This window comes from Tupaia chinensis, unplaced genomic scaffold (genome assembly GCF_000334495.1).
Source record: "Tupaia chinensis unplaced genomic scaffold, TupChi_1.0 Scaffold144899_1, whole genome shotgun sequence".
Classification (NCBI taxonomy): Eukaryota; Metazoa; Chordata; class Mammalia; order Scandentia; family Tupaiidae; genus Tupaia; species Tupaia belangeri.
Genome location: NW_006204759.1, coordinates 3,085,456 through 3,097,274, shown reverse-complemented (window position 1 = coordinate 3,097,274; position 11,819 = coordinate 3,085,456). Strand labels below are relative to the sequence as shown.

Here is an 11,819-nt window from a genome sequence, read left to right as displayed (position 1 = left end):
GGGGGGGGCTTATAAGGCCCCATCATGCTGAGCATCCCCCACCACTACCACCACCTCCCAATTCCTGCACTGTCCTTTGCTCCCAGGAGGGAGTCCAAAAGCAAAGGGCAGAATTGGGAAGAAGAGGCAGAAAGAAAACAGGGGGCACTGGAGCTGGGTTCCTCCCAAGCCCCTGCACCCCCAACTGGCAGTTGTTCTGGCCAGGGTCCCCTGGGCCTCACCTTCCCCAGGAAGTGCCTGCGGTAGGCCCTGGCTTCACCCTTGCACTCGAGCTTGTACCCGAACGTGTTGGGGCTGAGGCTGTCCTCTTCCTCCTCCTCACAGATGCTGCTGCCCAGAGAGGTCGGCGTGCCCACATTCTCTGGGTCCTCGATCCAATAGCCCCCAAACTGGGGCAGGATGATCAGTGGGTACGGGCCTCCCTTCTCCACAACCTGGAGGCAGAAAGAGAGTCCTTCTCGGCAGCCTGCCCTGGAGCTGCTGGGGGTGGGTGTGGAGGACAGGTGCCAGTGGTGGTGTCCCCACCCACCGTGAAGGAACCTGGGGATAGTTGAAGCCAAAGGCAGTACATTAACCTCTCTATACCCCCAACCCTGTAGCCCCGGGGTTACAACCCTGGATGGGAACCTCCAGTTTGCAGGTGGGAAAGCTGAAGTCACAAAGTCAAAGACAGAAAGAAGCCTCGGGCCCTCGAGTCCCAGACCCAAGGTCCTCTCCCATGTGGGCAGGGCAGGGCCCCTCACTGTCAGCCCCACCACCTCCCCAGGAACAGGACCCAGAGCAGGCCACAGAGCAGCTGCCAGGGGGCTCCTACCTCGTCGATGCTGGGGTAGGGGATATAGTCATCCTGCAAGACAAACCAGATGGTGCCACATTAGCCCTGGCAGTGCCCTAACGTCTGAGCCCTGTTTCCATTTCCGTCTGCCATGGAGGGTGGGGTGCACTGGGGGCCTCACAGGCTGCACCAGGGCTTTGGAGGAAGAACAGCCAGGGGGCAGCTCTGGGATCCAACATCCACTGAGTTCTTCTCCAAATTGGCAGAACCTGACTGCAGGCCCTGCTGGCCGAGGATACAGTGTGCAAAGGTGCTGAGCTTCTCACCCTAGGACAGGAAGGCGGGAAGACGGCCCCTCGTCACAGCCAGCACCTCTTCTCAGGGCCGGGGCTGGCCTCCAAGGGATGAGCTGCAGCCCTGGACCTTGGGAACGGAACCTGAAGCTGAGCACTGACTGCCGGCTGGAGCCCAGATCACTGAGCCTCACATCCCTAAACACTGTGGGCACAGGGACAGGACGGGCTGGAGAAGGTCCAGGCCAGGCTGCCAAGCTCCACCGCCTGCTCTGAAATGACCCTCGGGATTAAGCCAGCACCCGCTTTGCTGCCATCACGCAGAGGTCTGACAGGGCATAGTCACAGATGTGGCTCTTGGTGAAAACCAGAGCCGGGAGCGTGTGAGCGAGAAGACCCAGCATGCTGGTTGTTCCCCCGCCTTCCTCTCGCCCTGGCGCCCTCTCAAGGCCCACCTGGCTGCCCCTAGCCTACCCAGCCCACCTTGTTCTTCTGGGGTCCTGGCTTCTGCTCCTCGAGCTTGATCCCCTGTGGAAACAAGGAAAGGGGGATGTATGAGAAAGCAAAGGTCACAAAACAGGGGCCAATGGAGGAGTCTCTTGAGCATCTGGCCTGCCTGAGAGTTAGTAAAAATAACAACAGCAGCAACAGCTGGGCCCTTCCACATCACACACTTGTCACTGTCTGTCCTCACAGGAAACCCAAACAGGCAGCTAGGTTAGCAGCACGGACTAGAGCCAGATCACCAGGGTTCAAACCCAGCACTGCTGCTAACTAGCCATGTGACCTTAGGTAAGTCACAATTTAAAAAAAAAAAACAGCTCTCTGAGACTTGTTCTCATCTATAAAACAGGAACAAGACAGAACCTACTGTTGTGGCGAAGGTTAAAGGTTATATTGGGTTAAGCATGCGGACCACTGATTGGGATTCACTAACATATAATACATTACGGGTTATTAGTAACCCAAGGTATTATCATCCTGGAGCTTAAATACCTTCCCTGGGGTCAGAGGCGAGGGGAAGGAGCCAGCACTCTGGCCTTGTGCCCATCAGTTCCACCTCTCCCTGCAGGGAGGGCCTGCTGGTGGCAGGCAGGAAGCCTGGTCCTGGTCCTAATTCTGCTGCAAGCTTGCTTGTTGTGACCCTGACAAGGTGTACAGTCCCTTGGAGCCTCCATAGTGTCCTCTTTAAAATAAGGACTACAACGCCCACCCTCCATCTCACGGATACAAGAATCAAATACAAGGGCTGAATTAAAGGGCTCCACCTACAGGGATCCAGAAAACTCACTTCAGAGGGCAATGTCTTGTCTAGCAGTCCCACAGTCAAGGTCTGACTTAGCTGGGTGTACAAGAGGGTGGGAATGTGGTGTTTCCAAGACTGTTTGAGCCAGTCAGGTGAGGTAAGAGATGGTGAGACAAACTAGGAATAAGAGTCCAGAACTCTTGTTCTCCCCCCGAGAACAAGAGTCCAGAAGCAGCCCCTGCCCAGCCCTAACACAAATGCATCAGGATTTTAACATGGTAAAGTGAGCTCTCTCTGGGTTCCTTTGAGGCACACAGCACCCCTTCACCAGAAAGGAAACCGAGGTCCCAGAGCAGGCTGCTAGCCAAAGGTTGCAGAACTGGTGAGTGTCAGAGCCTGGATCTGAAGCAGGTCACCTGCCCACCAAGTGCATGGCCACACCTCGCAGTCCCTGAACCCCAGGGCTTCTGCTAACTGGGTGGATATGGACACAGCTTCTCTGGACTTCTCTGAGCTGAGTCACCCTGCAGCATTGTTCAGGAGGGTGTGGGAGGGCCCCTCCCACCAGGCAGGTGTTCCTCACACACACACACACACACAGGGAGAAAACTGCCTGGGTGGCCCTGCAGACCCTGTCCAGGTTGGCCGACTGGGCGGAGGGAGTTGGGGGAGTGATGTCAGGAGTTTGTTTTGTTTGTCCTGAATTAGTCATCCCTGCCTGGGAACAGCCCTGAGACAGAAGAGCAAGCCTCCTCCTCTGCCACCTCCTCCCTCCCCCACAACAGACCCACTGCCTGCGCTGGGCCCTCCGCTGTGCGTTGTCCTTGGCAATAGGTATTATCTTTATTTCCCCTTCTCTCCCTCTCCCGATGGAATAACTGAGGCTCAGAGGGGGAAGTGACTTGACCAAGGACCCTCAGCTAGAGGGCACCAGGGTCAGAACCCAAACCCAAGCTGGAAGGGGTTGCCAAAGCTTGTGCCTTTAAGCCCCTCTTGCTTCACAGAGATTGTGCCCTCCTTCGAATTCCTGGACTCCTGGGCTGGGCATCAGGGGTCTTTGATCCTAGCTGCAGATCTTCACAACAGAGTGACCAGGCACTTAATTGCTCTGAGGCTCAGTGTCCACAACTGCAAGGTCAGGAAGACGAGCCTACACCCAAGGACGGGGTCTGGCCACATCGCACGGTGCACTTGATCACCCTCAGTTCCCTGAAGGGACGTGTCCTGCAGACAGCAGCTGGGCCCACTAGTGGTGTGGCGGGCATTCACACACTGGAAAATGTGGCCTCAACAGTCTTAGCGGAGACAGATTCAGCAAACCACCCATGGGTGTCAGCTGTTGTATAGATCCAGGGGGGAACGAGAAACAAGGCCTCTGCTCTTGAGAGACTCCCAGTCTGGTTAGGAAGTCAAGCCCAGGAGCCTCTCAACAGAACAACATGAGGCCAGCTGAATGGGGCTGTATTCTGTGCTCAGAGACGCCCTCTGTGGGGGAGGCAGGGAACTCCCGCTGGGAGCACCCGGAGAGAGAAGGCAGGGTGAGCACATGTCCCCTGCCAGCTTACTGGAGTGCCGGGATCCCCTGGAGGTGTGGCTCTAAGCAATTGAGCACTTAATTACACACTGTCTCCTGACACTCGCTGTCACCACACACGCCATCCTTGTTTCTGCAACTTGATTCTAAGTTCCCTAAGTGCATATAAAGTGAGTTTGTAGTCCACACACCACAGGGCACAGAGGAGCATCTTAGTAACTTGCTCATGACACAAACCCCTAGTAATATCATTCCTTCACAGAGTCCCCCACTGACAAGGTTCCGGCAGGTTCACCTGCATCTCCAGACTGCTGTGGCTCCTTCTCAAGTTGCCCCTCCTCCTCCCAGAACTCCCAGTTATTCCCGAATCTTCCACTCCTGAGCCTGGAACATCTACTGAATGTAAAAAGTATCGCAACACAATGGCTAAGTCCTCTGGCTTTGAAGTTACTCATTAGCCACATGCCCTCGAGGGCTTTATTTCATAGCTCTGTGCCTCAGTTCCCTGGCCTATAATATGGGGGTGATGATAACGCGCCTACTCCCGAGGGCCTCGTCAGATACAGTGTCTATCAATCTCTGTGCTCAGAGAAGTGCTTGAAATGTGAGTGTCATTATCAGCACCTTCTCCCATTCTTTCCACCCAATCAATGAAACGGGCCGGACCCTGGCACATAACGTGTTCCGTGGGGAGCTGCTCTGACCTGTGAGCCCTGACCCCACAGTAGTAATTGGAAAGGACCCCCAAATCTACACTGAACACTGACTTACATGTGGTGTCTACCAAACAGTCACATGTGCTAATCTCATTTCACCCCAGCCACCTTGTAAATTGGTATTTTTATTCTTCTTCATTCTCAGAAGTTAGGATTTCTAGTCCCTGCTAATCTGAAATGTACTTGAAATGCATATAAAGGTAGACTCACTAAAACAGCCCTGCAGCATTGTTTGTAACAGTAAATAATGAAAACAACTTAAATGTCCACCTATAGGACATTGGTTAGAATAAGTGACATTCGTAGCATACACTTGCGCTAATACGTGTTCTGTGCAGGATTTGAACTCAGGTCAGCCTCCCACCCGGCTGCTCTGCCTCCCTGCCATGAGATGACTCCCTTAAGAAGGGGTTTGCTTTTTCAGGCTTCCTTTCCAACTCCTTCCAACAGGCCCTTTTGAGCCCTCCCCACTTCCATGGGGTTTACGGCACCCCCAGCTGTTCTGCGGGGAAATCCTCCTGCTTTTTGCCCTCCCTGTCCTTCAGACAGGACCCTTCCCAAAATGTTCTGTGCCTCTCCACCTCTCCATAGTAAAATGGTCGCAGGCCACTCAGGCCAAGGGCCCCTCCCCCCCCAAGGTACCCAAGTTCTGCCCGTGGGTTCTGCCTGGAGTTGACTCCCCCAAAGCGTGTGCAGCACTCGCACCCCGGCGGTCATTTTCCCACTTTGAGGGTGCTCACCTGCATTTTCTCCAGCATCTCGAAGAACTCTGCCGACTGAAAGACACAAAGGGTGGGGAGAGAGAGACAGCTGTCAGTCAGGTGGTCAGCTGAGAAAGCCTCCTCACTGACTGCCTCGAAGCAGAGCCCAGGGCTTCCCTGGGGACAAAACTCATCTGGATCAAGAGAGATGATTTGATTTGCCTTTGCAGGGCTAGCAGGCCAGAACACCCCTCACAACAAAAGAGAAAATGAAACACTCCGGGCTGGCCCAGGCTCTGGGAGGGCAGCCACTCTGCCTGTGTATGTGTGGTGGGGTGGGTACAGCTGGGAAAAGCCAAGTTCCTCAAAATGCCTGTCATGCACAGGATTTGGCCTCCAGCAGAATTCAAGTTAAGGATGTTTTCAACCCAACAGTATAGAACCAAGGTGTCCACCCCAAGTAGCTTTCCAACTTCTAGAACAACATAGCCTCAGTCTCTTCCTAGAAAATTTCGCTCAAAACTCCAATATAGAAAACCAGTAGGGGATCAGCAGATGGCGTAATGGTTACATCACCGGACTCCCACCTAGTTGACCATGGTTCAAGTCCCAGACCTGGCAGCTTAAATTCACGAGAGGAGAATGGAGGAGAAGGGTCCCCATGGTGGTGGTGGTGTGGGGGGGTGATTTCTTGCTTTCTGTCTCTTTGTCTCTCTCTGTTTCTTTGGAGAGTACACACACCCTATACCAAAAATCTCTCTAAAAAGAAAGGAAGAAGGGAAAGGAGGGAGGGAGGGGGAGGAGAGGGGAGGGGAGGGAAAAGAAAAGAAAAGAAAAGAAAAGAAAAGAAAAGAAAAGAAAAGAAAAGAAAAGAAAAGAAAAGAAAAAGAAGAAGAAGAAGAAGAAGAAAAAGAAAAAGAAAAAGAAGAAGAAAAAGAAAAAGAAAAAGAAAAAGAAAAAGAAAAAGAAAAAGAAAAGCAGTAGGCCCAGCCACGATGGTACACAATGCCACCACTTAGGAGGTCAGAAGCTGTGTGAGAGGCCCAGGTTCGGTTCCCAGGTCAGCCTGAACATGGGAGCAGCTGTGCACACACACCTACAGTCCTAGCTAACCAGGAGGCCAGAGCAGGAGGCTCACCACGCAGGGCAACCCTGTCCACAAAAAAATAAATAAAAGTAATGTCTGTGGTTCTCCCAGTCCCTCTCCCATAAAAAGGAGAAGAAAGGAAGGGATGAAGGAAGAGATGGAGGGGGGAGGGAGGAAACCAGTAAAAGCAGAACTCCTTTGGCAGTGGAAGCTCAAGCCCCTGACATGTCACCTCTGCCCTGTCCCTTCTCCCCATCCTTATTTCCTGTCCCCAAACCACCACTTTAGGACGCTAGAGCTTGAGAATTAAAGACTAAAACCCATGCATCTAAAAACTGCAGCCTCCAGGGACCTGGATAGATTAATTTAAAACTGTCAATCTACATTTGTCCAAACCTTTTTTTTTTTTTTTTGGTAGAGAGAGATTTTTGCTATAGAGCATGTGCGCTCACCCAAGAGACTGAGAGAGACAGAGAGACAGAAAGTGAGAAACCACCCTCCGGAGAGATGGCCATGCCACAATCCCTTCTCCTCCATTCTCCTCCTGGGATCTTGGGCACGTGCACACACATGCCTGCCATGATTTTTAAACCACTAGGTCCAGGACTCAAACCACGGTAGATTATGTGGGAGTCCAGCGATATAACCATTACGCCATCTGCTGGCCCTGCATGTGTCCGAACCTTTAACCAACTTTGGCGGTGCCTTCATAAGCTCCAGGTAAAGACAAAAGGGAGGGAAAGCAAGTGGCATGGAGGGGTGAAGACTAGAAGCGCTACCCTAACAAAATATACACAGCGGTCCTCTGGAGGCCCCCACCTTCCAGTCCATGAAACAGCTAGCTACAATCTCTTGTGCTGATGTCCCTGCCCACAGCTGGGCACTGGCCAGCCACAAGCCCGTGACTGCCCAGAACACACAGGTCCCAGATGAACAGGACAGGAAAGCAAGTGGTGGTGAGGAAGAAGGTGTCTGTTCCTCATCACTTCACCACGCATTTTAGAGCCTCCACTCCTCTTTCCTCTGCAGGTAAGGAATTGGTTAAAACTGCTAGGAGCTTCATGCTCGCATTTTAGAGCCTCCACTCCTCTTTCCTCTTCAGGTAAGGAATTGGTTAAAACTGCTTCCTCAGGATTCTCAGAACCACCTCGGGAAGGAGTCCTGTGGAGTCACCTGAAGAGAACCATTCCTCCAGTCCTGAACTGCTGGTGGATCACAGGCTTGGGTGGAGGGGCTTGGATCTTAATCTCAGCCCACCCTAACCAGGCACAGTGGGGTGTGCTCAGGCGCTCTGTCAAGACAGAGCTTGCAGCCAGCACAGACAACATGGTGAGGTCCCATCTGAAAGAGCTGAGCATGGGGGTGAGTGTCTATAGTCCAAGCTACTCAGGAGGTTAAGGCAGAAGGATCGTGACATAGCAAGATCTTGTCTAAAAATATTTTTAAGAATGATTTATTTTAACTAATTAATTTATTCATTTATTTATTAATTTGACCAGAAAGAGACAGAGAGATAGAGGGAAAGTGAGAAAGCAAGCCACCTGGTCTGAGACTCGAACTGTGGTCGACTATGTGGGAGTGTCCAGTGCCTTAACCACCATGCCACCTGCTGGCCCACCTGTCTAAAAATATTTTTAAATAACAAATAAATAAACATGGACCTCCAACCCAGCAATACCACTTCTAGCAAACTGCATTCTGAAGACACAGTTATAGTAAACAAAGACAGATACAATAAAACATTCATTGTAGCATTGTTTGTAATAGTAACAGATGAAACAAGTTAAATGCCAATCTCTAGGAAATGGATTAAGGAAAGTTACACTCATAAAAGAGATACTATAAGCAATCATATGTCCATAAATCAGGTAAGCTTAGATGAAATGAACAAATTCCTAGAAAGACACAGACTATCAAAACTGGCTCAGAAAGAAACATTAGAATCTAAAAAGACCTATAACCAAGACATTTGATCAGTAATTAAAATACTATCACAAAGAAAAGCCCTGGCCCAGATTGCTACATTTGTGAATTCTACCAAACATTTAAAGAAGGATTAATACTAATTTATCATAATATTAATAAAGTAAAAAGAACCATCCCCAGGTTAGGAGAAAATATTTGAAAATAATTGATCTAAGAAGGGATTTGGATCTAGAATATATTAAAAACTCTTACAACTCAATAGCAAAAAAAAATATTCCTCAATTTCAGAAATGGGATAAGGATCTGAATTAACATTTTCCCAAAGAAGATATACAAATGGACATAAATCCATGAAAAGATATTGAATTTTATTAAGTATCAAGAAGTGCAAATAAAAACCACAAAGAGATGCCACTTTGTATCACTAAGATGGCTATCATTTTTAAAAAGGAAAATTCCCAGCATCAGCCAGGAAATGGAGAAATTGGAACCCTCATGTATTATGTGGGAATCCACCATGTAGGAATATAAAATGGTGCAACCATTGTGGAAAATAATTTGGCAGTTCCTCAAAAAGGTAAACATGGAGTTGCCACATGACCCGGCAATTCCATTCCTCTGTGTGTATATATATCCAAAAAGAAAAGAAAGAAAAAACAAAAAACAAACAAAACCTGAAAACGGCACTCAATCAAATGCTTGTACACATATGTTCACAACAGCATTATTCACACTTGCCAAAAGATGGAAACAACCTAAGTATCCCTCAGTTGATGAACTGATAAACAAACTGTGGCATATCCATATAATGGAATAGTATTCAGCCATAAAAAAAGAATAAAGTAGGCCAGTTCATGGCTTGGTGGTTAAGGTGGCTGGATCTCACATGGCCAACTATGCAGTTCAAGTCCTAGACCCAGCAGCTTGAAAAACCTGTCAGATGTGTGTACATATGTGCTCCAAATCCTAAGAGGATGGAGGGATTACAGTGTGACCACCCCTCCCACAAGGGGGTGCTTTCTCACTTCCCCTCTCTCTCTCCCACAAGTTGCAAATTAAAAACAAAGAATGAATAAAGTACTCATATATGCTACAACAGGGATGAACCATGAAAACATTGCTAAGTGAAAGAAGCCAGAGACAACAGACTTCATTTATAAGATTCCGTCTATATGACATGCCCAGAATAGGCAAACCCATGGACATAGAAAGGAACTGGTGGTTGTGAGGGCTGAGGGAAATGGGGGATTGGAGGATGACAGCTAAAAGGTATTGGGCTTCTTTTCGAGGAGATTAAGATGTTCTAAAATTGATTGTGGTAATGGTTGCACAATTCCGTGAACAGAGCAAAAACCACTGAGCTGTACAAGTATAAGAGGTGACTCTAGGTTATGAGAATTAGATCTCAATAAAGCTGTTCAAAAAAGTATGTGGTCATTCAAAAAGAAAGCAATGGATACATCTTGCTTGTGTAAGATGCTCTCCAAGATATATTAAGTTAGAGGAGGGAGAAAATCAGAGAATAACACATAGACGATGACCCCACTTTTATAAAAACAATTTTTTAAAAAATGCAAAAATAAACCTAAAGTTACCTTTATGAATGTATATAAATGCATAGAAAATCGGGAACCAGCAGTTAGCGTAATGGCTATGTCGCTGGACTCCCACGTAGTCGACCGCGGTTCTCATCCTGGACCCGGTGGCTTAAAACCCACGCCAGGCGCGTGTGCCTGCGTGCCCAAGATCCCGAGAGGAGAATGGAGGAGAAGATATTGCAGTGTGGCCATCCCCTCTGGGGTGTGATTTCTCACTTTCTGTCTCTGTCTGGGGGGGGATTTCTCGCTTTCTGTCTCTGTCTCTCTCTGTCTGTCTGGAGAGCGCACACGCCCTATAGTGAAAAACCTCTCAAAAAAATAAAATTACCTGGAACAGGGGAGGGACTCGGGGAAAAAAATGTTTAACACAGAATTCGTGTACACAAGGTAAATAAGTTGTGAAACAGTATACCATATACATATACAAAGACATTGCTAGGAGACCACAGATGGCATGATGGTTAAGGTGCTGGACCCCCACATGGCTGATTGCAGTTCGAGTTCCGGACCTGATGGCTTGAAAATCATGCTGGGTACATGTGTATGCATTCCCAAAATCCCACGAAATGAATGGAGGAGAAGGGAATAACAGCATGGTCATCCTCCCTGGAGGATCTCTCTCTCTCTCTCTCTCTCTCCAGCAAGTGCATGTACCTTAGGGGGAAATTTTTTTAAAAAAAGACATTGCTAATCTTTAGCATCTCAAAACAAACAAACAAAAAAACCCTAGTAGAATGAAAATCAAAAGCGCACCACACAATATAATAGTCTTTGTTCAAGGTGATGAATATGGTAATATCCTTGATTTGATTATCACACACAGCAGGCATGCTTTGAAAAAACCCCATGGCATTCCACAAAGATATACAATTAAAGGTAAATAAGAAATTATAAAGTAAAATAAAGAAATTTTTAAAAAGAGAAAATTACCTGGAAAAATACACCTCAGACCATCAACACTGGTTATATCAGGCCCATCCCATAGCACAGTAGTAAGCACTGTGCATTGAGAGAGCCTGCATGGCCAACTGCAGTTCAAACGGTGGCCCCGGCAGCTTGAAAACTGCGCCAAGCTTGTGTGTGTGCATGCTCAAAATCCCGACAGAAAGAAGTGGAAAAGGAACTGTAGTATAATCATGCCCTGTTGGGGGGGAGGGGTCCTCTGATGAGCATGTGCACCCCCTGACAATTAAAAAGAAAACAAAACAAAACTGTTTATAGCAAGAAGAGGGAGTGAAAGTGTGAAGAGGGACATGCTTTACACTTGGCCAGCTTTACTAATATGTAGACCTCCATTACCTGCATAATTAAATTTTAAATAAATGAGTTTTGTAAGGGAAACAGAAAAATGTACAAGGGAGATGAACAATGTGCTAAAGAATAAACACATAGGAACTAGCAGCTGGCATAATAGTTACATCGCTAGATTACCACGTAGTCGACCACGGTTTGAGTCCTGGACCCAGCAGCTTAAAACTCACACCGGGGGACCAGCAATTAGCATAACGGCTATGTCGCTGGACTCCCATGTAGTCGACCGCGGTTCGAGTCCCAGACCAGGTGGCTTAAACTCACACCAGGCGCGTGTGCGTGTGTGCCCAAGATCCTGAGAGGAGAATGGAGGAGAAGGGATTGCGGCATGGCCACCCCCCCTGGGGGGGGCGATTTCTCGCTCTCTGTCTCTCTGTCTCTCTCTGCCTTCCTGGCAAGCGCACGCGTCCTATAGCAAAAACCTCTCAAAGAGAATAATAAATAAATAAACAAATTTTTAAAAAAAAAAAAAAAACCTCACACTGGGTGCATGTGTATGCATGCCCAAAATCCTGAGAGGGGAATGGAGGAGAAGAGACTATGGCATGGCCATCCCCCCGGGGGGTGATTTCTTGCTTTCTGTCTCTCTCTGTCTCTCTGGCATGTGCACATGCCCTATAGCAAAACTCTCT

At 48.5% G+C, this 11,819-nt stretch overlaps 1 protein-coding gene across 7 annotated transcripts in view; it reads right to left on the bottom strand.

Annotated features, from left to right (window-relative positions):
- Positions 1–11,819, bottom strand: part of RAP1GAP2 (RAP1 GTPase activating protein 2) — a 262,143-nt gene that overhangs the window by 67,699 nt on the left and 182,625 nt on the right. For all 7 annotated transcript variants that reach the window (XM_006167571.3, XM_027767925.1, XM_006167572.3 and 4 more), the window contains 4 exons: positions 5,305–5,340; positions 1,552–1,596; positions 815–847; positions 222–434 (listed from right to left, as the gene is read on the bottom strand). In XM_006167571.3, coding sequence (XP_006167633.1) covers positions 222–434; positions 815–847; positions 1,552–1,596; positions 5,305–5,340 — 327 coding nt within the window. The remainder of the gene's footprint in view (positions 1–221; positions 435–814; positions 848–1,551; positions 1,597–5,304; positions 5,341–11,819) is intronic.